Genomic DNA, 27,775 nt, shown 5'->3' with positions numbered 1-27,775 from the left:
TTCACCCATCACCCCTTCACCCATCACCCCCTTCACCCGTCACCCCCTTCACCCGTCACCCCTCACCCCCTTCACCTTTCACCCATCACCCCCTTCACCCGTCACCCATCACCCCCTTCACCCATCACTCCCGTCACCCTCTTCAACCGTCACCCATCACCCCCTTCACCCGTCACCTTTCACCCATCACCCCCTTCACCCTTCACCCATCACCCCCTTCACCCGTCACCCTTCACCCATCACCCCCTTCACCCGTCACCTTTTACCCATCACCCCCTTCACCCGTCACCCCCTTCACCTGTCACCCTTCACCCATCACCCCCTTCACCCGTCACCCTTCACCCATCACCCCCTTCTCCTTTCACCCTTCACCCATCACCCCTTCACCCGTCACCCCCTTCACCCGTCACCCTTCACCCATCACCCCCTTCACCTTTCACCCTTCACCCCCTTCACCCATCACCCCCTTCACCTTTCACCCTTCACCCGTCACCCTTCACCTGTCAGCCCCTTCACCCTTCACCTTTCACCCTTCACCCATCACTCCCTTCACCCATCACCCCCTTCACCCGTCACCCTTCACCCATCACCCCTTCACCCGTCACCCTTCACCCATCACCCCCTTCACCCATCATCCTTCACCCCCGTCACCCTTCACCCGTCACCTTTCACCCTTCACCCCTCACCCCCTTCACCCATCACCCCCTTCACCCGTCACCCCCTTCACCCGTCACCTTTCACCCATCACCCCCTTCACCCGTCACCCTTCACAGCTGCACTAAACCTGGGAGAGGGAGAGGTTGTGGTTTGAGCCAATCAGGGCTCTTTTTTACTTGATCCAGTCCTGTCACATGTAATATAGTGAAAATGTTTAGGGGTGAGCTGACCCTTCTACTTCACTGTCCAATCAGTAGGCTGGGGGGGGAGGGGGTGTCCATAGCAATTTGTTCTTTTTTAACTGCAGTGGCAAAAGCTGGAGCTGTGGACCTGTCTCATATGACTGGTAGGGGTGCCTGGATCACAAGGCTGGCTGAGCAGACTTACGCTCCGTACACACGGTCGGATTTTCCGACGGAAAATGTGTGATAGGACCTTGTTGTCGGAAATTCCGACCGTGTGTGGGCTCCATCTGACATTTTCCATTGGATTTTCCGACACACAAAGTTTGAGAGCAGGATATAAAATTTTCCGACAACAAAATCCGTTGTCGGAAATTCCGATCGTGTGTACACAAATCCGACGCACAAAGTGCCACGCATGCTCAGAATAAATAAAGAGATGAAAGCTATTGGCTACTGCCCCGTTTATAGTCCCGACGTACGTGTTTTACGTCACCGCGTTCTGAACGATCGGATTTTCCGACAACTTTGTGTGACCGTGTGTATGCAAGACAAGTTTGAGCCAACATCCGTCAGAAAAAATCCATGGATTTTGTTGTCGGAATGTCCAATCAATGTCCGATCGTGTGTACAGGAAATTACAAATCCTTTGACAAGTAAAACAGTCCAGCCATATGAATTCCAATGGCACTCGGGTTCAGCTGCCGGTACAGTGCAGTGTATTGGGGGATCATTACCTGAAGATCCGGTGAATCCGGTCAGCCATTGTCTCCTCTTCTCCTGGTTTGCCGTATACTCTCCCTGTATACAGGATGCAGAAAGACATCAGGATTTCTCTTATATTTTTTTGAAAGTAAAAATAAAAAGTTTTACAAGTTACAAAAATAAACAATTATTAACACTTTTAATTTACCTTTAGGGAACCCCAACACCATTCCTCCTCCGATCATCACAATACGATCATTGGGGTTCAACTGGAACTAAGAGACTACATAAGTGTGTCTGCCAACTTAGGGGTCTCCACACTTCCTAAACGGTTTACTGTCCTGTAGAACTTAGAGGGGCTGGAAAAGATCCCCGACATCAGCGGGAGAAAGCAATGCCTGATCGTTGGTGTCAGTGGGAGGAATAGTGTCCCATCATTGGTGTCAGTAGGAGGAATAGTGCCCCATCATTGATATCAGTGGGAGGAATAGTGTCCCATCATTGGTATCAGTGGGAGGAATAGTGCTCCATCATTGGTATCAGTGGGAGGAATAGTGCCCCATCATTGGTGTCAGTGGGAGGAATAGTGCCCCATCATTGGTGTCTGTGGGAGGAATAGTGCCCCATCATTGGTGTCAGTGGGAGGAATAGTGTCCCATCATTGGTGTCTGTGGGAGGAATAGTGCCCCATCATTGGTATCAGTGGGAGGAATAGTGCCCCATCATTGGTATCAGTGGGAGGAATAGTGCTCCATCATTGGTGTCAGTGGGAGGAATAGTGTCCCATCATTGGGTCAGTGGGAGGAATAGTGCCCCATCATTGGTGTCAGTAGGAGGAATAGTGCCCCATCATTGGTGTCAGTAGGAGGAATAGTGCTCCATCATTGGTATCAGTGGGAGGAATAGTGCCCCATCATTGGTGTCAGTGGGAGGAATAGTGCCCCATCATTGGTGTCTGTGGGAGGAATAGTGCCCCATCATTGGTGTCAGTGGGAGGAATAGTGTCCCATCATTGGTGTCTGTGGGAGGAATAGTGCCCCATCATTGGTATCAGTGGGAGGAATAGTGCCCCATCATTGGTATCAGTGGGAGGAATAGTGCTCCATCATTGGTATCAGTGGGAGGAATAGTGTCCCATCATTGGTGTCAGTGGAAGGAATAGTGCCCCATCATTGGTGTCAGTGGGAGGAATAGTGTCCCATCATTGGGTCAGTGGGAGGAATAGTGCCCCATCCTTGGTGTCATTGGGCCTAATTGTTGGCCTCATTGGGAGGAATTGTGCCCCATCCTTGGTGTCATTAGGAGGAATTGTGCCCCATCGTTGGTGTCACTGGGTCCAATTGTTGGCCTCATTGGGAGAAATAGTACCCCATCATTGGTGTCATTGGGCCCAATTGTTGGCCTCATTGGGAGGAATTGTGCCCCATCCTTGGTGTCATTGGGCCCAGTCGTTAGCCTCATTGGGAGAAATAGTGCCCCATCATTGGTGTCATTAGGAGGAATTGTGCCCCATCATTGGTGTCACTGGGTCCAATTGTTGGCCTCATTGGGAGTAATAGTGCCCCATCATTAGTGCCATTAGGAGGAATTGTGCCCCATCCTTGGTGTCATTGAGAGGAATTGTGCCCCATCCTTGGTGTCATTGAGAGGAATTGTGCCCCATCCTTGGTGTCATTAGGAGGAATTGCGCTCCATCCTTGGTATCATTGGGCCCAATTGTTAGCCTCATTAGGAAGAATTCTGCCACATCGTTGGTGTCATTATGAGGAATTGTGCCCCATCATTGGTGTCAGTGAGAGGAGTTGTGCCCCATTGTTAGTGTCAGTGGGGGGGAATTATACCCCATCATTGGTGTCATTGGACTCAATTGTTGGTGTCATTGGGAGGAATTGTGCCTCTTCACTGGTCTCAGTAGGGGGGAGGGGGAATTAATAAATAGTGCCCCAAGGACCAGATAAAAGCAAGCAAAAGGGCCACATCTGGCCCCCAGGCCGCAGTTTGGAGACCACTGACTTAGATAGAGGAATTGATCGGCTCAGAACTCCCTATTGGAAAGCCCAGGACTGTGGGAAGTTTGAGCCCTCATCTGAAACAGGTCTGTTTTTAGGGGATGCTCTAAATATGTGAGACGCAGTGAGGGTGTCACCCCAATAGTCAAAGAGTACAAATTTTTTTTTAATTAATAATCCGAGCAAACACATTTTGGATGTTCGGACACCTTTCCTTCATCAAGGCAACAAGGTAAGTGAAAGAATATAAAAAGTTCATATAAACAAATAAAATTCATGTTGTAAAGGATCTGTTATTAAAAATCTCAAATTTAAAAAAAGGAAAGGAAAAGTCTATTTGTAAAACTAAAAATGTAGCAATAATACAATTTATTAAAATGATAAATAAATAAAAAATATAAGTAACTGTCATACTTTTATAACACACAATAAAGTTGATCTGTTATTAAAAAAAAAAAAAAATCTGTGTCAGAAAAGGAGGGGAAAAGTCTGTTTTTAAAACTCAAATTTTGCAATAATACAATTTAATAAAATAATAAATAAATAAAAAAAAGTAATTTTCATACTATTACAAAAACACAATAAAGTTGATGTTATTAAAAAAAAAAAAAAATGTCACAAAAGGAAAGTCTATTTTTGAATGATGCAATAATACAATTTAATAAAATAATACATTTTACAAAAATAAAAGTAATTTTCATACTAAAATACTAATAAAGTTTTTCTTTAAAAAAAAATATTTTATTTATATTTTATTTAAATTAATTTGATTCTAATAATAAAATAATTGAATTAATATTTACAAAAATAGTGAAACGGAACAAAATGACAACACCCACATGAGGCATACATTTGCATGAAGAGCGCCATGAACAGTTTGAGGAAAATGATGGAAATTTGCAATAAATAAATAAAATTACCAGGTGGGGGTCAGTTGGAGGGATGATGTAAGCGCTGATGTTGTGGCTTCTCATTTCCTGGCGGAGTTTGTTCAGATCTTCTGTGGAAACCTTTGCAGTGGGTGGGATATACTGGGTGCAAAATAATAAAATAAGAACAAAGAAGAATCTTCAGCCTCACCATAAAAAAAAAAAAAAAATACAATAAATCTAATATTAAAGATAAACATAGAAGGGGAGGGGTTAGGGTCATTTTGGTTTTATCTCGCTGATGTTTCCCCTTTGGGGTGATATTCCTTCACTTCCTGTCCTAGGGATACAACAGGAAGTCAGTGAGGGAAACCCACTCCTACACAGCTGTCCCTAGAACAGGTGTCCCCATTGGAAGATTCCCCCTCAGCATCATTAATTCCACTTTCCCTGATCCCAGATCATCCTGGACCCACCCCCAGTCTGTGACTGTACTGGACAGTCAAGGGCTCAGCAGCACAGTGATGAGCTCATCTCTCTGTCGTTCTGCTCTCTCCTCCTATCAGCATGCTTCTTTCAGCACATCAACTGATTGGCTCCTTGCGCTCCTTCTCCCTCCCCCTACTCTGAGCTCCAGGTAAAATTCTGATTCTTGCACTGCTTGCTTTAAAAAAAATAAAAATAAGGATGTATTAAATGTATCAATGAATACAGAACTGCATTACTTTATGTCTTTTATATCTGCCTAAAGTTCAGCTTTAAATGCTAATTTAAATAATATACTATAAATAAAATGATAATAGATTACCAGTTAAATTGCAAAATAAATATTTTAGGAGGAATAGAAAATGTTTGCTGTTTTCTATTTTGTTTCCTATAAAGTCATGCTGGTAGGCAGGTGCAGCTAGCTAGTCTGCCACTAGGTGGCTCAGGAGAGGCAGAATGGCGGTCTTCCTATGTAAAGAAGGCAGATAGGGGAAAATGGAGCAGAAACACGGATCTCTGTTTTCCTCTAGTCAACGCACCTCCCCCACAGTTAGAAAGCACCCCCTAGGCACACACTTAACCCTTTGATCGCCCCCTGATGTTAACCCCTTCACTGCCATTGTCATTAGTACAGTGACAGCGCATTTTTTTTAGCACTGGTCACTGTATTAGTGTCACTGGTCCCTCAAATAAACGTCAAAAGTGTCAGTTAGTGTCCGATTTGTCCGTCGCACTATCAAAGTCCGTCTATAAGTCGCTGATCATCGCCATTACTAGTAAAAAAAAAAAAATTAAATAAAAATTAAATAAAAATATCCCATAGTTTGTAAACACTATAACTTTTGCGCAAACCAATTAATATACGCTTATTTATTGGTACGAAAAAAGTGTCAAAAGTGTCCGATCTGTCTGCTGCAATGGCGCAGTCCCGCTAAAAATCGCTGATCAACGCCATTACTAGTAAAAATAAATTAACAATAAAAATTACATGAATCTATCCCCTATTTAGTAGACGCTATAACTTTTGTGTAAACCAATCAATATACGCTTATTGCTATTTTTTTTTTTTGATTTTTTTTTTTTATCAAAAATATGTATGTATTGGCCTAAACTGGGGAAGAGTTTTTTTTATTTTTTGGGGGATATTTATTATAGCAAAAATTAAAAAAATATTGTTTTTTTTTTTCAAAACTGTTGCTCTTTTTTTGTTTGTAGCGCAAAAAATAAAAACCTCAGAGATGATCAAATACCTCCAAAAAAAAAGCTCTACTTGTGAGAAAGAAAGGTCATCAATTTTATTTGGGTACAGCGTCGCACGACCGCGCAATTTTCAGTTAAAATAACGCAGTGCTGTATTGCAAAAAAAAAAAAATTAAGGAAGGAAGGGGAGTGAACCTTCCGGGTTAAAGTGGTTAAAACTGTCCAACTAGGGGCGCATGCGCGACTCTGAGCGAGATGGACGTCTGAGACTGTAGCTCCGTCCAGCCCGGGAAGATAACGGCTATAGCAGGGCCAATATCAGCTTTATTCTCAGCGATCTATTCACCCCTCGAGCCCCTTATACTTGGTGCATGCCTGGGAGAAGGAGAAAACCCAGAGGATCGGCGCAGCACACCCTAACCCACTATCTCCTCCGCGCCCGTGATCTTGGCGGCATGTCTCAAAATGGCGCTGCGGGGAGAAGCAAACCTCCGTCTCCTGCCTCATCACCAGGATATCCCACAGACCGGACACCTCCCCTGGACCCTGGCCGTGAGTACACGGCCTCTCTTACCAAGTTAGATCTAGAAAGAAGCCTGGAGGCCATGTACGCAAGGCTAGCTACAAAGTTCCAGACGGAGCTGCACAAAACTTCTCACACACTCTCCCAGGAGATTGCAGCCTTAGGCTCCAGGACAGAAAGACTGGAAACTAAGCACGACGAGCTGGCACTTGCATACAGTGACCTATCCAGAGAACACGAATCCCTAGCCACGGCCTTTTCCCAAATGCAATCCCAGATCGAGGACCTCGATAACCGCAATAGACGCAACAATCTGCGCATAAGAGGTATACCGGAATCCGTTACGGATCTCATCCCCACAATAATTCGCCTATTCAAATCTCTGCTCCCGGACACCGATGCCGGAGCTTTTACCTGTGATCGTATTCACAGAGCCCTCAGACCCAAACCTCCAGATGACAAGCCCCCCAGAGATATTGTTCTCTGCATGAAGGACTTTTTAATTAAAGAGGAGATTCTCAGAGCTGCTCGCAATCAACAACGCATCACTCTGGACGATCGTACCATCCAAATATATCCCGATATTTCTCCCGCCACCTTGGACAGGAGACGTGGCCTGAAAGAGATTACATCTGCCCTCCAAGCTGCACTCATCCGCTACAGGTGGGGCTTCCCTTTCAAGCTTGTAATCCCCCACAATGGCACCACTTACTCTGCCACCTCACTCCTGGAAGGCCAAGAGGTTCTGGTCAAATTGGGCCTTTTAGACCTAGATGTCATTCGCCGGCCCCCTTCTACGCCTAGACCTTCACCCATCTGGCAGACCCCCCCAACCAGGAGAGACAGACGGAGGATCAGATACGACATCGGAGATAGATTGGAAGATCCCTTTCCTTGATCGTCTCAGCGTAGCCGACAACTACAAGATACCCCAGCAACTTGCACCCCGCACCAGATTACAATGACCCGGACGTCGGTCCCTTGGAGCTGCGACATGCACACCCCACCCAGCAGAAGCCTGCAGATTCTGACCCTTTTTTTTATTTTTGGTTTGAGTCATTACTGCAGGCCTGTTCTCTTTTTATTTTTTCTTTATTTTTTTGGGTTTATATCCACTTGACCTACAAAGTTCAGAACATTTTCCAGGCTGGGTTCGAGACCTCGCAGTCTCGGGAGTTGGTATTTTTCTTATCAGGTTTACTACAATTACCTGATCCGGTTTCTAGTTATGAAGACATTTATGTTACTATCAGACCTATGTTTTTTTTCCTTATCTTTTGCTCCTTTTATTTTTTTGTTTCTCTTTTTTAGCCACAGGTTTTGGTCCACCAGTAGTCTATGTTTGCATCGACTCTTTATTGCAGAAATATTTTGCAGGGTACATGCCTTATTAAGCCTTTATGGCTTACATATTTGTATGTCACACTCTACTACCCTCCAGTGCTCGAGTATGTCGGCCCTCTGCTTGACCCCTGAAACGATAGATTCCTGTCTTAGAACCCGTTTGGCTCCTATTTATCCCCAGACCATAGTGTATAAAAACATTTATCATGGTAATTAAATGTGTATCACACAATGTTAAGGGATTTAACTCCCCACCTAAAAGGAAGAAAGCTTTTGCCTTTTATAAACAGCTGGGAGCACAAATTCTCCTTTTACAGGAGACACACTTTGCACATTCCTCACACCCTAAATTCCTCCACAGAAGCTTTCCTCAGATTTTTTGCTCTCTACACCAGACCAAAAGTAGGGGAGCCGCCATACTCTTGCACAGATCTTTCCCAATGGAAGTCAAACAGGTATTTAAAGACAAAGACAGTAGATATGTAATAATCAAAGGCCAGATTCATAACAGAGAACTTACTATTGCCAGTATTTATGCTCCAAATGACTCCCCTGCCTCTTTTTTTCACTCCTTCTTTGACCGCCTTTCTCATTTCCATTCACCACACATGATTATTGGAGGGGACTTCAATATGGTTGCCAACCCTAACCTTGATAGATCCATGTTGTCCCCATCCGCCAAATCATTTCCCCGCTCTCTCTCCAGTGGTCTACTGGAACATCAGCTGGTAGATTCCTGGAGAGCCCTCAATATTGGTACTAGAGAATACACATTCTACTCCCATCCTCATAAAAGTTATGCAAGATTGGATTATATATACACTACCCCAATTATTCTTGCTAACACCACAGAGGCTAGCATCCACCCCTGCACCTGGTCTGACCATCATGCCACTGCCTTCACCACTACTTACATTAGGCTTGCACCTACCTCTTACTCTTGGAGACTAAATGAGGCCCTCCTCTCAGATGCAGTGGTGGAGGCAGAAGTCGCACAAGCCATTGAAGAATATTTTAATCTCAATGCCATCTCAGAAACTCCCCCCGCCGTGGTTTGGTCGGCGCATAAAGCAGTCCTTAGGGGCAAATTAATTAGTCTAGCCTCAGCCCAGAACAAAATTGACAAACAAAACATCTTAACCCTTACTAAAGACCTAGATAATCTCTATAAAAATACCAATCTCCTACACTTAGATTCCACCAGACAGCTGATTGATCAAAAGAGATTAGAGTTGGATGGCATCTTGTCGAAGAGGGTGGAAAAAGCTCTGCGTTGGTCTAAAGCCGAATTTCTCCTTCATGAGAGCTCTGCCTCTACCCTCTTCGCCAGAAAGTTAAATCACTCATCTCGCCCACCCCACATATATAGATTAATGACGCCCTCAGGACATCTTACTTCCCATCCCCTAGAGGTCCTTCATATCTTTGAACAATTTTACTCCTCTCTGCTGGCCCCTTCCCAATTAAAACCCTCACCAGCAGATGAGGCCTGGTTTCAGAACATTCCTCTACCACATCTTACACCTACACAACTTGATAAACTGAACATCCCCATCACATCAGCAGAGGTTTTGAATGTAATCAAATCCTTAAAATCAGGCTCAGCCCCAGGCCCCGACGGATTTTCCTCTATATACTATAAAAAATTCTCATCCCTCCTCACCACTAGGTTGGTTCATTTATTTAATTGTGTCCTACAGGGGGGTAGTTTCCCTGAAGAGATGTTACTAGCCAATATGTCCCTGATACCGAAACCTCACAAAAACCACACCCTACCCCAAAACTACCGACCTATCTCGGTCATTAATAATGATTTAAAAATATTTAGCAGGATCATGGCAGACAGACTAGCGGGGGTTATCCCCTCTTTGATTTCCCCTTTTTCAGTCGGGATTTATACCCCATAGACTTATCACCGATAATATTCGTCTGGCGACAAACATAATACAAGATGCCAACCTTTTTTCACGTAAACTCCTCATGCTTAGCCTGGACATACAGAAGGCATTCGACAGCGTCTCATGGACATACATCACCACACTCTTACAAAAGATGGGATTCCAGGGAGCTTTCCTACAAGCTTTCTTGGCCCTTTATCGTAACCCGAAAACCCGGATTAGGCTCCCTGGCTGTAACTCTAGGTTTTTTGACCTAGGCAAGGGGACGAGACAAGGGTGCCCGTTGTCACCTTTAATTTTTGCTTTAGCTCTCGAACCTTTAGCCATAGCTATACTCCAAGATCCTGATATTTCGGGTTATGTGAAGGGCCATTCGACATACAAATTTGGAATGTATGCTGATGACGTTCTAATGTTTCTCACCACCAACCTGGTCTCTCTGCCGAACTTATTTCAGACTCTTTCAAAGTTTGCAGAGATCTCAGGTCTATCTATTAACATGGCTAAATCAAGCGCCCTCCCTATAGGCTACTCTACTGGAGAACTGCATCATCTTCAGTCAGTCTATCCCTTTATTTGGGCAGATTCTCACCTTCAATATTTGGGAATTAACCTGACTAAGGATTACTGCAGACTCTTTGAAGTAAATTTCCCACCTATGGTTTCTAAATTAAAAGGTATCCTCAAACTATGGTCACACCTCCACATTTCATTCCTGGGCAGAATCGCTGCTCTCAAGATGACTATTCTTCCTAAGCTTCTTTACCTTTTTAGATCCCTGCCTCTTAAAATATCTAAAACATACCTCCACACTATTCAGGTGTTGCTTAATAGATTCATATGGAAGGACAAACCCCCACGCTTTGCCAAAGAAGTCCTGTACCGTTCTTCCAAAAGGGGAGGTCTAGGGGTTCCTCAAATATGGCTTTACTACTTAGCCAGTAGATACACCCAACAAGCACAATGGAATATTCATAACTCCAGAGTCCCTTGGGTGCAGTTTGAAAGCGAATCCATTGCCCCTCTATATCTCCCTGGCCTTATGTGGTCAAACAATCAGAATAGATCAGAAGTAGGCACTAAAAATTTGATTACGCAAGCTGGCCTTCAACTTTGGGACACATATAAAAAAACATACAATCTCATTTCAGCTGTTCCTCTGGGCACCTCATTTCTAGGAGATTCTAGATTCCCATTAGCCTTTGACAGACCCTCCTCTTTTCAACTCTGGATTGACCTAAAACTAACCACGTTAGATACATTTTTTATAAACTCAAAATTTATCTCCTTTTCTCAGTTGCAATCCACATACCAGATCCCAAACACTGAATTCTATCACTTTTTACAAATACGTCACTTCTTCCAAAAGCACTATACTGGCCCTGCTGCGACCTCCACCACTCTATATGAGGACATATGCCACGACTCACCCCGCCAAAAAGGTCTGATTTCACTAGTCTATATCAATCTGGAAGCTAACTCTGAGGTCACAACCCTAAAATATAGATCCCAATGGGAAACGGAATTAGACTCTGAGGTCGATGACATTGACTGGGTGAAGGGCTGGCAGAACTTACGCAAATGCACTAAATCCATCATGGTTCGTGAAACTGCTATTAAGCTAATAACACGCTGGTACTACACCCCAATGCGTATTCACAAGATCTACCCACAATCATCCCCTCTCTGTTTTAGGGGATGCATGCAACAAGGCCCATTTCTCCACATATTTTGGGACTGCGAGAAACTACGTCCAACTTGGAATGAGATCCTGAAAGTGATGGACAAATTAGCGGGCAAACCTCTTAATATCTCATACCAACACTGCCTATTATTTCAATCCCCTTCAGACACCCCTAAACCTTTGGTTAAACTGATCCACTCTATCTGTATAGCTTTTCAGTGGGTGGTTGCTCTGCATTGGAAATCGGCCTCAGTACCATATTCTCAAGTTATTGCAAGAATAGACCACATGATGTTGGCGGATAAAATCTACCACACCCTACATGACACTATCCCTCAACATGATGCCATCTGGAACCCGTGGTTCTTATTTAGGCTCCAATCCTGACAGATTTATGGTTTTCTTTTCTTTTCATTTTGCTGTTGTTAGTTTTATCTTCCCGCTTCGGGCTTTTTTTTTTTCTTCTTTCCCTTTGATTAGGTCTCTAGATATGTTTCATCTATTCAGCTAAACCTCTGACTTTCATAATAGGTTGATAGCTCTAACAGATGTGTATAACTCAACAGTATATATTTGTACTTTGTCTTTTTATATAATCTGTATCCCTACACTCTTTGTATTCATTCCACTGATTGTCTTGGATTTGTAACCCTTTCTCTGTTATTCTTCAAAACAAAATAAAAAAAAACTTTTTGAAAACAAAAACTGTCCAACTACTGGCCAATTTTACACTTCTGTATCCTCTGCAGGATCTTAATTCTGATAGTAAAGCCCCAGCCTGTGCTCTTTGTCTCTATGAAATTTAGGCCTAGCCTTGCCATTTAGAATAGTCCTGCTGCTGGCCGGTTTTGCACTGCAGTATCAGCTGCATTCTCCAATTCATTTGATGAAAATACGTGTGTGGCGCACCCCACGTAGGAGCCGCAAGTGAACCCACCCTGCGCAGCCAGGCACACTGAATTTCCTCGGGCACACTTGAGTCAGGAAACAGTCTAGTGCTTGTTTTTGTATTTTTATTGAGGGGATAAAACTTGGATGGGGAGTAGGGGTATTATGGGATGCCCCCTTGACTTCAGAAAATTCTTCATGGACAACTCTTCCTATATACAGCTATATACAGTCCTTTCTCTTCCTCCAGCACTTCACTTGCTTGCAAAAAACAAACAAAACAAAAAAAAACAAACAGACTCAGCTAGGACACTTTTGGCAAATCTGGCAAAGCACTCAGCCAGATCGAAGCAAGAGCCCTTTACAGGCAGAGACCCTGTGCCTCTTTGGTTGTGTAGGAAAGTCCAGTGTCCAGCTTGCATTCCTGTGGCTACTGATCCCAGCACCGCCTCTTCAGGCACTGGCAGTCCGTCTGGCTGCAGCTGACCTTTTCACTAGCACTCCTGGGTACTTCTCCTATGTACGTAGGAATAGGACACACAACTCTGGCATGTCCCCATAACCACTTGCTGACTGCCTTACTGGTAATGTACATCATGATTTTGACAGTAAATACCGGTGTTGTGGCAGAAGCTAGCTGCGGTAACCTTGATGTTGTCTTTTCCCTTAGGCGGCCAGCTTTCAGAGAAAAGTAGTTCCGACAGTGGATTCATCATGGGATGACTTTTATAGGTGGTGGGAGAGACCGGAGCCATCCGTAAGCCCAGAACCAATCCGATCAGTGGTGGCCGGTGGAATTTTTTTTTTTTTTGAGGGGGGGCGGCAAACAGTATGCTAACCCCCCCCCCGGTCCTTCTAGACTGCACACTCACCAGCCCACCCAGCTGACTTCTGGAGAACTCCTGGACGTGCTGACCTGCTCTTGCTGTCCTCACACTTGCTCCCGTGCCTTCAGGATGGATCTCCTCTGTGTGTTGTATTGGGTCCCTCCAGCACCCGAGACCCAGGCCCAAGGTACTCATCCAAAACACGGCGGCAAGACTACTAACAGGAAAAAAACCCTGGGAATCCATCTCCCCATCCCTGAGGAGCCTACATTGGCTAACCGTAAAGAATCAGATCACATTCAAGACCCTCTGCCTCACCCACAAATGCATACAAGGAAACGCTCCTCAATACCTTCAAGAGAAAATAAAACACTACACACCTAATCGCAGTCTTCGATCATCTATCCAAAACCTCCTCCTCATTCCCAAATACCACTACAAAATCAAAGGGAGAACGAATATTCGCAGTCCAAGGACCACGGCTATGGAACGCTCTTCCAACTTACATCCGTATGGAAGAAAACCATCAGGCCTTCAGGAAAAAACTCAAGCCCTACCTCTTCTAAGAAGCTAACAGCACAGAACGGATCTAGCGCCTTGAGGCGATTCAGTTCGCATTTGCAGCGCTTTACAAATCATTCATTTATTCATTCAAGGTCACCCTTGCCCCCCTTACTAGAGACACCATCAAGGGCCACCGACAGCCTCCTCAGCACTTCTACACCATCTTCCACCCAACGGCCCCTGCTGGCATGACCCAAGAGTATTTAAGGGGTACCAGTCCACTTTGCTGGGGATTGGCTGGGGCCTTTATCAATACTCCAACAGATACTCCTAGACTCCACCCTCTATTTCTGTAAGCTTCTTCAATGTTCCAGAAAGCATGGGGAGTCACCAGAGGTGCTGCATGATGAGTCATCCAACCTCCTTGAGTCACTCATCCCTGACCCAGATTCAGCCCTGGCCTGGCTCTCAGCGAGGTTAAATTTTCCTACTCTAACAACTATAAACACTAGCAACTACCTAGAGGGCGCCACACATGTATCACTGCTAAAACTACATGAAAAAAAGACATTTTTCAGACTATAAATAATTTGATTGGGGTGATGCTGCTGTATATAAGCCAAGATAATTGTAAAAGAAAAAATAAATCAATTACACCAAATACAGTATGAGCCTCCAGTATATGCTGTCACTGAGACTGTCTAAAAATCACACTGTTCTGTAGCACCATGGACAGCAGCAGGACTTCCCCCAAAAATGATATTTAAAGGATTTGTGTATTTTCAATGTTGCCTTCAAAGCAACATAAAATGACCCTCTCTCTGTTATGCCTTGGTACGTGTCCCCATGGCAGTGCCCAGGATGCCTTGCCTTTTTTGACAGCAATTTGCAGGTTAGCCAGAATTTACCAACAAGATTCACTCCCTATAGATTTTGGTGAGACTCACCCCTAGGTTCTGGTTCACTGAACTACGAATAAGGTTCATCATACCCTTGACGAAACGAACCACGGCTGATTTGCCCATTACAAATCCCCTTATGTAACGGGGATTAGGAGAGAGCGGAATGATTATATTCTGTAGTTCTGTTGTAAGGTGACAATGCTGTTCCTCCATATTAGGAGTACAGTAAGTGAGTGCTGCCACCATAGGTGTGCACAGTGGACGGTGATAGTAGGGCAGTGGACGGTGTCAGTAGGGCAGTGGACGGTGTCAGTAGGGCAGTGGACGGTGTCAGTAGAGCAGAAGACGGTGTCAGTAGAGCAGTGGTTGGTGTCAGTAGAGCAGTGGAAGGTGTCAGTAGGGCAGTGGATGGTGTCAGTAGAGCAGTGGACGGTGTCAGTAGAGCAGTGGACGGTGTCAGTAGAGCAGTGGAAGGTGTCAGTAGGGCAGTGGATGGTGTCAGTAGAGCAGTGGACGGTGTCAGTAGAGCAGTGGACGGTGTCAGTAGAGCAGTGGATGGTGTCAGTAGAGCAGTGGACGGTGTCAGTAGGGCAGAGGACAGTGTCAGTAGAGCAATGGACGGTGTCAGTAGGGCAGAGGACGGTGTCAGTAGGGCAGTGGACGGTGTCAGTAGAGCAGTGGACGGTGTCAGTAGGGCAGTGGACGGTGTCAGTAGGGCAGTGGACAGTGTCAGTAGAGCAGAGGACAGTGTCAGTAGGGCAGTGGATGATGTCAGTAGAGCAGTGGACGGTGTCAGTAGAGCAGTGGATGGTGTCAGTAGGGCAGTGGATGATGTCAGTAGAGCAGTGGACGGTGTCAGTAGGGCAGTGGACGGTGTCAGTAGAGCAGTGGATGGTGTCAGTAGAGCAGAGGACGGTGTCAGTAGAGCAGTGGACGGTGTCAGTAGAGCAGAGGACGGTGTCAGTAGAGCAGTGGATGGTGTCAGTAGAGCAGTGGATGATGTCAGTAGAGCAGTGGACGGTGTCAGTAGAGCAGTGGATGGTGTCAGTAGGGCAGTGGATGATGTCAGTAGAGCAGTGGACGGTGTCAGTAGGGCAGTGGACGGTGTCAGTAGAGCAGTGGACGGTGTCAGTAGAGCAGTGGATGGTGTCAGTAGAGCAGAGGACGGTGTCAGTAGAGCAGTGGACGGTGTCAGTAGAGCAGAGGACGGTGTCAGTAGAGCAGTGGATGGTGTCAGTAGAGCAGTGGATGGTGTCAGTAGGGCAGTGGACGGTGTCAGTAGAGCAGTGGATGGTGTCAGTAGAGCAGTGGATGGTGTCAGTAGAGCAGAGGACGGTGTCAGTAGAGCAGTGGACGGTGTCAGTAGAGCAGTGGACGGTGTCAGTAGAGCAGTGGACGGTGTCAGTAGAGCAGTGGACGGTGTCAGTAGGGCAGTGGACGGTGTCAGTAAAGCAGTGGACGGTGTCAGTAGAGCAGAGGACGGTGTCAGTAGAGCAGTGGACGGTGTCAGTAGAGCAGTGGACGGTGTCAGTAGAGCAGTGGACGGTGTCAGTAGGGCAGTGGACGGTGTCAGTAGGGCAGTGGATGGTGTCAGTAGAGCAGAGGACGGTGTCAGTAGAGCAGAGGACGGTGTCAATAGAGCAGTGGACGGTGTCAGTAGAGCAGTGGATGGTGTCAGTAGAGCAGTGGACGGTGTCAGTAGAGCAGTGGACGGTGTCAGTAGGGCAGTGGACGGTGTCAGTAGCGCAGTGGACGGTGTCAGTAGAGCAGAGGACGGTGTCAGTAGAGCAGAGGACGGTGTCAGTAGGGCAGTGGACGGTGTCAGTAGAGCAGTGGACGGTGTCAGTAGAGCAGAGGACGGTGTCAGTAGAGCAGTGGACGGTGTCAGTAGAGCAGTGGATGGTGCCAGTAGAGCAGTGGATGGTGTCAGTAGAGAAGTGGACGGTGTCAGTAGAGCAGTGGACGGTGTCAGTAGAGCAGTGGATGGTGTCAGTAGAGCAGAGGACGGTGTCAGTAGAGCAGAGATTGGGGTCAGTAGGGCAACTGATGGTGGCAATAGTTTTTACTTCATTTTTTATTTTATGTTTTTCAATTTTTTTTATACTTTTTATCTAGGAGCGCAGTTGGGGGGCTTTGGTCTAAACAGACCCCCGATGTCTCACTTTTAAAACAGATTCAAGTGTCTGAGGACAGAGATTCCCCAGTCCCTTTCAGTGAGTGAATGGGAAGTGTCTGTGCTGAGAGGCTTCCTGGTCATTCATAAACTGAAGTACAGTAAACACAGGTAGGCAGGAGGGGGAATCTGCACCATAGGGGGGTGATTAGAGTGTGCCCAGGCACACCCAGCACATCCCCTTGCTGTGCATGCCTATGGCTGTCCCCCCTAGGGCAGGAAATGTTTAATGGCAGGACCCCCCCCAGGTGAAATCAATTAAAAAAAAGTGCAAAAAGTGAAAACTAATGCAACCACCAAATCAAAGGACTGGACTGCAATATGTTGCATTTTTTTTGTTTTGGGGTTTAGATACACCTTAATTACTATAAACGTTATCAATGACACGATTGGGGTATTGATTACGGGTTACGTTCGATGTTTTTAGGGTGCAGCAGTGGAGAATGCTCTCTCATGCAAACCATCCATTTCCTTTCCCAATATCTTACCGGAGGATTGGCAGAGCAGTCTCTCATGGTGGAGTCTCGGGGCCCCTTGGGAATAGCTGCTGTGTAACCTAAAAAGTGCAAATAGGTATTTACCAAGATGATAAAAAAAAACATTAAGAATAACGATTACCAAAATTGTTACTTTGTTTGGCAGATAAATGATACTTTGTGGAAATACAATGCTTGTTGTCTTAAAGGACAAAGGAGATCCAGGAAGATGAATTCTCAGGTAACCCATCCGCTTGCAGACAAATCATGGACAGGGGACCCCCAAACAGAGCATGGGGTGTCAGAACCTGAGTGTTAGGAATCCGAATTTACATAGTTACATAGTTACATAGTAGGTGAGGGTGAAAAAAGACACAAGTCCATCAAGTCCAACCTATGTGTGTGATTATGTGTCAGTATTACATTACATATCCCTGTATATTGTGGTCATTAAGGTGATTATCTAATAGTTTCTTGAAGCTATCAATGCTCCCCGCTGAGACCACCGCCTGTGGAAGGGAATTCCACATCCTTGCCGCTCTTACAGTAAAGAACCCTCTACGTAGTTTAAGGTTAAACCTCTTTTTATTCTAATTTTAATGAGTGGACACAAGTCTTATTAAACTCTCTTCTGCGAAAAAGTTTTATCCCTATTGTGGGGTCACCAGTCCAGTATTTGTAAATTGAAATCATATCCCCTCTCAAGCGTCTCTTCTCCAGAGAGAATAAGTTCAGAGCTCACAACCTTTCCTCATAACTAAGATCCTCCAGACCCTTTATTAGCTTTGTTGCCCTTCTTTGTAGTCGCTCCATTTCCAGTACAGGGGGTCCCCGGGTTACAAACAAGATAGGGACTTTAGGTTTGTTCTTAAGTTGAATCTGTTTGTAAGTCGGAACAGGTAAATTTTTTAAGTGTAGCTCCAGCCAAAAAATCTATTTTTAAGTTTTGTAGATAGCATAGGGAAGGGTTATCACCCCTGTAACATTTGTTTTGCTGTCTGTGCCCAAGTTCATAAGATTTCACCTCACTTTCTGTCCCAATGACAATTGGATTTTGAAAATTTGGGGTTATTAGGGAAGTAAGGATAGGTGATAAAGCATCAGTGGAGACACCTTTTTCCCATATTAACTCTTACAGGAGTGAATTTCCCTCCCTAGGGGTAGATTTCCTCTCACTTCCTGTTGTCTCCCTCCGTTTGTAAGTAGGAGTCGTTTGTAAGTCGGGTGTTTGTAAGTAGGGGACCCCCTGTACATCCTTCCTGAGGACTGGTGCCCAGAACTGGACAGCATACTCCAGGTGCGGCCGGACCAGAGTCTTGTAGAGCGGGAGAATTATCGTTTTATCTCTGCAGTTGATCCCCTTTTAATGCCAATATTCTGTTTGCTTTATTAGCAGCAGCTTGGCATTGCTGAGCCGATCATCTACTAGGACCCCCAGGTCCTTTTCCATCCTAGATTCCCCCAGAGGTTCTCCCCCCAGTGTATAGATTGCATTCAGATTTTTGCCACCCAAATGCATTATTTTACATTTTTCTACATTGAACCTCATTTGCCATGTAGTCGCCCCTCCCCCATTAATTTGTTCAGATCTTCTTGTAAGGTTTCCACATCCTGCTGAGAAGTTATTGCCCTGCTTAGCTTAGTATCGTCTGCAAATCCAGAGATTGAACTGTTTATCCCATCCTCCAGATCGTTTATAAACAAATTAAATAGGATTGGTCCCAGCACAGAACCCTGGGGGACCCCACTACCCACCCCTGACCATTCCGAGTACTCCCCATTTATCACCACCCTCTGAACTCGCCCTTGTAGCCAGTTTTCAATCCATGTACTCACCCTATGGTCCATGCCAACGCACCTTATTTTGTACAGTAAACGTTTATGGGGAACTGTGTCAAATGCTTTTGCAAAATCCAGATACACCACGTCTACAGGCCTTCCTTTATCTAGATGGCAACTCACCTCCTCATAGAAGGTTAATAGATTGGTTTGGCAAGAACGATTCTTCATGAATCCATGCTGATTACTACTAATGATATCGTTCTTATTACTAAAATCTTGTATATAGTCCCTTATCATCCCCTCGTGTCTGTGGACGCTAATGCTGGACTCGGTAACACACCCGCAAGGTAACCCCCTCAGGGAAAGCGCTTCTCCTAGGGGGTTATCTGATGAGAGGAGGAGCCATGAGAGCCCCGGGGGGGGGGGGGGGGGGACCCCAGAACAGGAGGATCGGGGCCATTCTGTGCAAAATGAACTGCACAGTGGAGGTAAGTATGACATGTTTGTTATTTAAAAAAAAGAAAAATAAATGATCCTTTACAATCACTTTATCTATTACTAACTATTAAATTATAGGTATTAGAATTTCCTTTCAAATTTGGCTGTTAGTGAACGTGATGAATACGAATTTATCCAAAGTTACGAATTATCCGAAATAACGAATGCCGCATCCAAACGAATGGAACTTAACGAATGAATAATAATAAGTAGCAATAATGATAATAAAAATGTTTTATGGTTATTATTTATTATTAATTAGTTCCATTCCATTTGTTTAGATGTCCACTAACAGCCAAGTCTGAATGGAAATTCCAATACTTATAATGTAATAGTTTGTTATTATTAGTTAGTTACTCTTTCGAATTTTCAGACTTTCTTATTTTTGGATTTTCGAACTTTGAAATTTACAAAGTTACAAATTTTCGAATTTACGAATTATCGAGTTGCGATCATAACGAATGACTCTAAAAACGTAAAAAAAAAAAAAAAAAAAAAATGAATGAAATGAAAACTAACGATTTTTTTTGGCAGTGCACATTAAAATAATCTTTTTACGCCATATAATTAGCAGCTTAGTTGGAAGCAGATACTGTACACTATATTGTCAAAAGTATTGTGACACCTGCCTTTGCACACACATGAACTTTAATGACATCCCAGTCTTAGGCTGGCCATACATTATACAATTTTCTTGTACAACCTTCGTTTAGATTTACCAAAACCATATAATATGAGGTCAAACCTAAACACTTTCAATTGGTATGCAATCAGACAGGCCCTTATACTACATAGTTAACCACTTAAGGACCGCCTAACGCCGATTTACGTCGGCAAAGCGGCACGGGCAGGCAAAATCACGTACATGTACGTGATTTGCCTTCCGCGGGTGGGGGGTCCGATCGGACCCCCCCCCCCGCCGCCCGAGGCGGTCCCGTTCTGTTCCCCGGCGATCCGAGATGAGGGGGAGGCCATCCGTTCGTGGCCCCCCCCTCGCGATCGCCGCCGGCCAATGGGAACATTCCTTTGCTGCTGTATGCTAAACAGCAGCAAAGGAAGTGATGTCATCTCCCCTCAGCTCGGTATTCCGTTCCAGCGCCGAGGGGAGAAGACATCGATGTAAGTGCACAACACACTACACACACAGTAGAACATGCCAGGCATACAAAACACCCCGATCCCCCCCCCGATCGCCCCCCGATCCCCCCCTCAATCACCCCCCCCCTGTCACAAACTGACACCAGCAGGTTTTTTTTTTTTTTTCTGATTACTGTATGGTGTCAGTTTGTGACAGTTACAGTGTTGGGACAGTTAGTATTACCCCCCTTTAGGTCTAGGATACCCCCCTAACCCCCCCTAATAAAGTTTTAACCCCTTGATCACCCCCTGTCACCAGTGTTGCTCAGTGATCATTTTTCTGATCGCTGTATTAGTGTCGCTGGTGACGCTAGTTAGGGACGTAAATATTTAGGTTCGCCGTCAGCGTTTTATAGCGTCAGGGACCCCATATACTATCTAATAAATGTTTTAACCCCTTGATTGCCCCCTAGTTAACCCTTTCACCACTGATCACCGTATAACTGTTACGGGTGACGCTGGTTAGTTTGTTTATTTTTTATAGTGTCAGGGCACCCGCCGTTTATTACCGAATAAAGGTTTAGCCCCTGATCGCGCGGCGGTGATATGCGTCGCCCCAGGCAGCGTCAGATTAGCGCCAGTACCGCTAACACCCACGCACGCAGCATACGCCTCCCTTAGTGGTATAGTATCTGTACAGATCAATATCTGATCCGATCAGATCTATACTAGCGTCCCCAGCAGTTTAGGGTTCCCAAAAACGCAGTGTTAGCGGGATCAGCCCAGATACCCGCTAGCACCTGCGTTTTGCCCCTCCGCCCGGCCCGGCCCACCCAAGTGCAGTATCGATCGATCACTGTCCCTTACAAAACACTAAACGCATAACTGCAGCGTTCGCAGAGTCAGGCCTGATCCCTGCGATCGCTAACAGTTTTTTTGGTAGCGTTTTGGTGAACTGGCAAGCACCAGCGGCCTAGTACACCCCGGTCGTAGTCAAACCAGCACTGCAGTAACACTTGGTGACGTGGCGAGTCCCATAAGTGCAGTTCAAGCTGGTGAGGTGGCAAGCACAAGTAGTGTCCCGCTGCCACCAAAAAGACAAACACAGGCCCGTCGTGCCCATAATGCCCTTCCTACTGCATTCGCCAATCCTAATTGGGAACCCACCACTTCTGCAGCGCCCGTACTTCCCCCATTCACATCCCCAACCAAATGCAGTCGGCTGCATGAGAGGTATTTTCTTTATGTCCTCCCGAGTACCCCTACCCAACGAACCCCCCCAAAAAGATGTTGTGTCTGCAGCAAGCGCGGATATAGGCGTGACACCCGCTATTATTGTCCCTCCTGTCCTGACAATCCTGGTCTTTGCATTGGTGAATGTTTTAAACGCTACCATTCACTAGTTGAGTATTAGCGTAGGGTACAGCATTGCACAGACTAGGCACACTTTCACAGGGTCTCCCAAGATGCCATCGCATTTTGAGAGACCCGAACCTGGAACCGGTTACAGTTATAAAAGTTAGTTACAAAAAAAGTGTAAAAAAAAAAAAATATATAAAATAAAAAAAAATAGTTGTCGTTTTATTGTTCTCTCTCTCTCTATTCTCTCTCTATTGTTCTGCTCTTTTTTACTGTATTCTATTCTGCAATGTTTTATTGTTATTATGTTTTATCATGTTTGCTTTTTCAGATATGCAATTTTTTATACTTTACCGTTTACTGTGCTTTATTGTTAACCATTTTTTTGTCTTCAGGTACGCCATTCACGACTTTGAGTGGTTATACCAGAATGATGCCTGCAGGTTTAGGTATCATCTTGGTGTCATTCTTTTCAGCCAGCGGTCGGCTTTCATGTAAAAGCAATCCTAGCGGCTAATTAGCCTCTAGACTGCTTTTACAAGCCGTGGGAGGGAATGCCCCCCCCCCCCCCCACCGTCTTCCGTGTTTTTCTCTGGCTCTCCTGTCTCAACAGGGAACCTGAGAATGCAGCCGGTGATTCAGCCAGCTGACCATAGAGCTGATCAGAGACCAGAGTGGCTCCAAACATCTCTATGGCCTAAGAAACCGGAAGCTACGAGCATTTTATGACTTAGATTTCGCTGGATGTAAACAGCGCCATTGGGAAATTGGGGAAGCATTTTATCATACCGATCTTGGTGTGGTCAGATGCTTTGAGGGCAGAGGAGAGATCTAGGGTCTAATAGACCCCAATTTTTTCAAAAAAGAGTACCTGTCACTACCTATTGCTATCATAGGGGATATTTACATTCCCCGAGATAACAATAAAAATGATTAAAAAAAAAAAATATGAAAGGAACAGTTTAAAAATAAGATAAAAAAAGCAGAAAAATAATAAAGAAAAAAAAAAAAAAAAAAAAAAGCACCCCTGTCGCCCCCTGCTCTCGCGCTAAGGCGAACGCAATCGGCGGTCTGTCGTCAAACGTAAACAGCAATTGCACCATGCATGTGAGGTATCACCGCGAAGGTCAGATCGAGGGCAGTAATTTTTGCAGTAGACCTCCTCTGTAGATCTAAAGTGGTAACCTGTAAAGGCTTTTAAAGGCTTTTAAAAATGTATTTATTTTGTTGCCACTGCACGTTTGTGCGCAATTTTAAAGCATGTCATGTTTGGTATCCATGTACTCGGCCTAAGATCATCTTTTTTATTTCATCAAACATTTGGGCAATATAGTGTGTTTTAGTGCATTAAAATTTAAAAAATGTGTTTTTTCCCCAAAAAATGCGTTTGAAAAATCGCTGCGCAAATACTGTGTGAAAAAAAAAAATGAAACACCCACCATTTTAATCTGTAGGGCATTTGCTTTAAAAAAATATATAATGTTTGGGGTTTCAAAGTAATTTTTTTGCAAAAAAAAAAATAACTTTTTCATGTAAACAATAAGTGTCAGAAAGGGCTTTGTCTTCAAGTGGTTAGAAGAGTGGGTGTTGTGTGACATAAGCTTCTAAATGTTGTGCATAAAATGCCAGGAAAGTTCAAAACCCCCCCCAAATGACCCCATTTTGGAAAGTAGACACCCCAAGCTATTTGCTGAGAGGCATGTCGAGTCCATGGAATATTTTATATTGTGACACAAGTTGCGGGAAAGAGACACATTTTTTTTTTTTTTTTGCACAAAGTTGTCACTAAATGTTATATTGCTCAAACATGCCATGGGAATATGTGAAATTACACCCCAAAATACATTCTGCTGCTTCTCCTGGGTATGGGGATACCACATGTGTGAGACTTTTTGGGAGCCTAGCCGCGTATGGGACCCCGAAAACCAAGCACCGCCTTCAGGCTTTCTAAGGGCGTGAATTTTTGATTTCACTCTTCACTGCCTATCACAGTTTCGGAGGCCATGGAATGCCCAGGTGGCACAAAACCCCCCCAAATGACCCCATTTTGAAAAGTAGACACCCCAAGCTATTTGATGAGAGGTATAGTGAGTATTTTGCAGACCTCACTTTTTGTCACAAAGTTTTGAAAATTGAAAAAAGAAAAAAAAAAATGTTTTTTCTTGTCTTTCTTCATTTTCAAAAACAAATGAGAGCTGCAAAATACTCACCATGCCTCTCAGCAAATAGCTTGGGGTGTCTACTTTCCAAAATGGGGTCATTTGGGGGGGGTTTGTGCCACCTGGGCATTCCATGGCCTCCGAAACTGTGATAGGCAGTGAAGAGTGAAATCAAAAATGTACACCCTTAGAAATCCTGAAGGCGGTGATTGGTTTTCGGGGTCCCGTACGCGGCTAGGCTCCCAAAAAGTCCCACACATGTGGTATCCCCGTACTCAGGAGAAGCAGCTAAATGTATTTTGGGGTGCAATTCCACATATGCCCATGGCCTGTGTGAGCAATATATCATTTAGTGACAACTTTATGCAAAAAAAAAAAAAAAAAAAAAAAAAAGTGTCACTTTCCCACAACTTGTGTCAAAATATAAAATATTCCATGGACTCAATATGCCTCTCAGCAAATAGCTTGGGGTGTCTACTTTCCAAAATGGGGTCATTTTGGGGGGTTTTGTGCCACCTGGGCATTCCATGGCCTCCGAAACTGTGATAGGTAGTGAGGAGTAAAATCAAAAATTTACACCCTTAGAAAGCCTGAAGGCGGTGATTGGTTTTCGGGGCCCCGTACGCGGCTAGGCTCCCAAAAAGTCCCACACATGTGGTATCCCCGTACTCAGGAGAAGCAGCTGAATGTATTTTGGGGTGTAATTTTACATATTCCCATGGCATGTTTGAGCAATATATCATTTAGTGACAACTTTTTGTAAATATTTTTTTTTTTTGTCATTTTTCAATCACTTGGGACAAAAAAAATAAATATTCAATGGGCTCAACATGCCTCTCAGCAATTTCCTTGGGGTGTCTACTTTCCAAAATGGGGTCATTTGGGGGGGTTGTACTGCCCTGCCATTTTAGCACCTCAAGAAATGACATAGGCAGTCATAAACTAAAAGCTGTGTAAATTCCAGAAAATGTACCCTAGTTTGTAGACGCTATAACTTTTGCGTAAACCAATAAATATATACGCTTATTGACATTTTTTTTTACCAAAGACATGTGGCCGAATACATTTTGGCCTAAATGTATGACTAAAATTGAGTTTATTGGATTTTTTTTATAACAAAAAGTAGAAAATATCATTTTTTTTCAAAATTTTCGGTCTTTTTCCGTTTATAGCGCAAAAAATAAAAACCGCAGAGGTGATCAAATACCATCAAAAGAAAGCTCTATTTGTGGGAAGAAAAGGACGCAAATTTCGTTTGGGTACAGCATTGCATGACCGCGCAATTAGCAGTTAAAGCGACGCAGTGCCAAATTGGAAAAAGACCTCTGGTCCTTAGGCAGCATAATGGTCCGGGGCTCAAGTGGTTAAAGGTAAATCTAAAGAAAATTGAAAAGGGAAAATTGTATGGTGTATGGCCAGCTTAAGTCTGTAGGGTTCAATATGGAGTTGGCTCCGCCCTTCGCAGCTATAACAGCTTCAACTCTTCTGGGAAGGCCGTCCACAAGGTTTAGGAGGGTGTCTATGGGAATGTTTGACCATTCTTCCAGAAGAGCATTTGTGAGGTCAGGCACTGATGTTGGATGAGAAGGCCTGGCTCGTAGTCTCCGCTCTAATTCATCCCAAAGGTGTTCTATCGGGTTGAGGTCAGGACTCTGTGCAGACCAGTCAAGTTCCTCCACCCCAAACTCGCTCCTCCATGTCTTTATGGACCTTGCTTTGTGCACTGGTCCAAAGATTTGCGGAGCTTTCCCTCCTGTGAAACGGTGTGTACATTTGTTTTGTGTGAATGGGGGCAAAATCAAATATTATCAGGCTATTTTCTCACCAGATGGAATGTTATTCATATATATAAGTACCTTAAATAATAATAATAATAATATATAAAGTATATGATGAATCAGGAAAATACTACATTATGGCCACTAGATGGAGCTGACCATCATAGCAAATAAGTATTTTCACTATGATCATCAGCTCCATCTAATGGCCCTATTATGGTATTTTCCTGATTCACTGTATTCTGAATGAATGAATAGCATTTGACCTGGAAGGCAAACAGCCCAATAACATTTGATTTTGCCCTCGTTCACAATAAATAAATGTACATGCAGTTTCACAGGAGGAATAGCTCTAAACATTTTTTTTTTTTTGGGAAATACTCCCCAAAGTGTTCCTTCACATGAAGCAGTGCTCTGGTTTCCAGGACACACGTATGTAGATCCAGAGTCACCCTACAGATGGAGCCTGGAACTGCACTCTGACCATAAAATACAACCGTCAGTTCTGGGATCGTTTCTATTTCAGTGGTCAGACTTTAACTTTTGCTGAATCCTCGTATTGTATACTGAGAGATAAGAAGGAGGAAACTCTCCCTGCAATAAACACAGAAGAGCCGATAGATAGATAGATAGATAGATAGATAGATAGATAGATAGATAGATAGATAGATAGATAGATAATAAATAAATAGATAGATAAGATAGATAGATAGATAGATAGATAGATAGATAGATAGATAGATAGATAGATAGATAGATAGATAGATAGATAGATAGATAGATAGATAGATAATAAATAAATAGATAGATAGAAAGATAGATAAGATAGATAAGATAGATAGATAGAAAGATAGATAGATAGATAGATAGATAGATAGATAGATAGATAGATAGATAGATAGATAGATAGATAGATAGATTAATAGATAATAAATAAATAGATAGATAAGATAGATAAGATAGATAGATAGATAGATAGATAGATAGATAGATAGATAGATAGATAGATAGATAGATAGATAGATAGATGATAGATAGATAGATAGATAGATAGATAGATAGATAGATAGATAGATAATAAATAAATAGATAGATAGATAGATAGATAGATAGAAAGATAGATAAGATAGATAGATAGAAAGATAGATAGATAGATAGATGATAGATAGATAGATAGATAGATAGATAGATAGATAGATAGATAGATAGATAGATAGATAGATAGATAGATAGATAGATTAATAGATAATAAATAAATAGATAGATAAGATAGATAAGATAGATAGATAGATAGATAGATAGATAGATAGATAGATAGATAGATAGATAGATAGATAGATGATAGATAGATAGATAGATAGATAGATAGATAGATAGATAGATAGATAGATAGATAGATAGATAGATAATAAATAAATAGATAGATAGAAAGATAGATAAGATAGATAAGATAGATAGATAGAAAGATAGATAGATAGATAGATAGATAGATAGATAGATAGATAGATAGATAGATAGATAGATAGATAGATAGATAGATTAATAGATAGATAGATAGATAGATAGATAGATAGATAGATAGATAGATAGATAGATAGATAGATAGATAGATAGATAGATAGATGATAGATAGATAGATAGATAGATAATAAATAAATAGATAGATAGATAGATAGAAAGATAGATAAGATAGATAAGATAGATAGATAGAAAGATAGATAAGATAGATAAGATAGATAGATAGATGATAGATAGATAGATAGATAGATAGATAGATAGATAGATAGATAGATAG

The 27,775-nt window shown here is 43.5% G+C and overlaps 1 protein-coding gene across 1 annotated transcript in view; it reads right to left on the bottom strand.

Moving 5' to 3' along the window:
- Positions 1-27,775, bottom strand: part of LOC141107400 (xaa-Pro aminopeptidase 2-like) — a gene marked incomplete in the record, with an annotated part of 211,680 nt that overhangs the window by 117,323 nt on the left and 66,582 nt on the right. Inside the window, 3 exon segments of the mRNA XM_073598107.1 lie at positions 1,577-1,640; positions 4,474-4,584; positions 17,340-17,407. Of these exon segments, the coding sequence (XP_073454208.1) occupies positions 1,577-1,640; positions 4,474-4,584; positions 17,340-17,407 (243 nt within the window).

Source organism: Aquarana catesbeiana, linkage group LG09, assembly GCF_042186555.1.
Source record: "Aquarana catesbeiana isolate 2022-GZ linkage group LG09, ASM4218655v1, whole genome shotgun sequence".
NCBI classification, from domain to species: Eukaryota; Metazoa; Chordata; class Amphibia; order Anura; family Ranidae; genus Aquarana; species Aquarana catesbeiana.
This window is presented reverse-complemented; position numbering and strand designations above follow the sequence as displayed.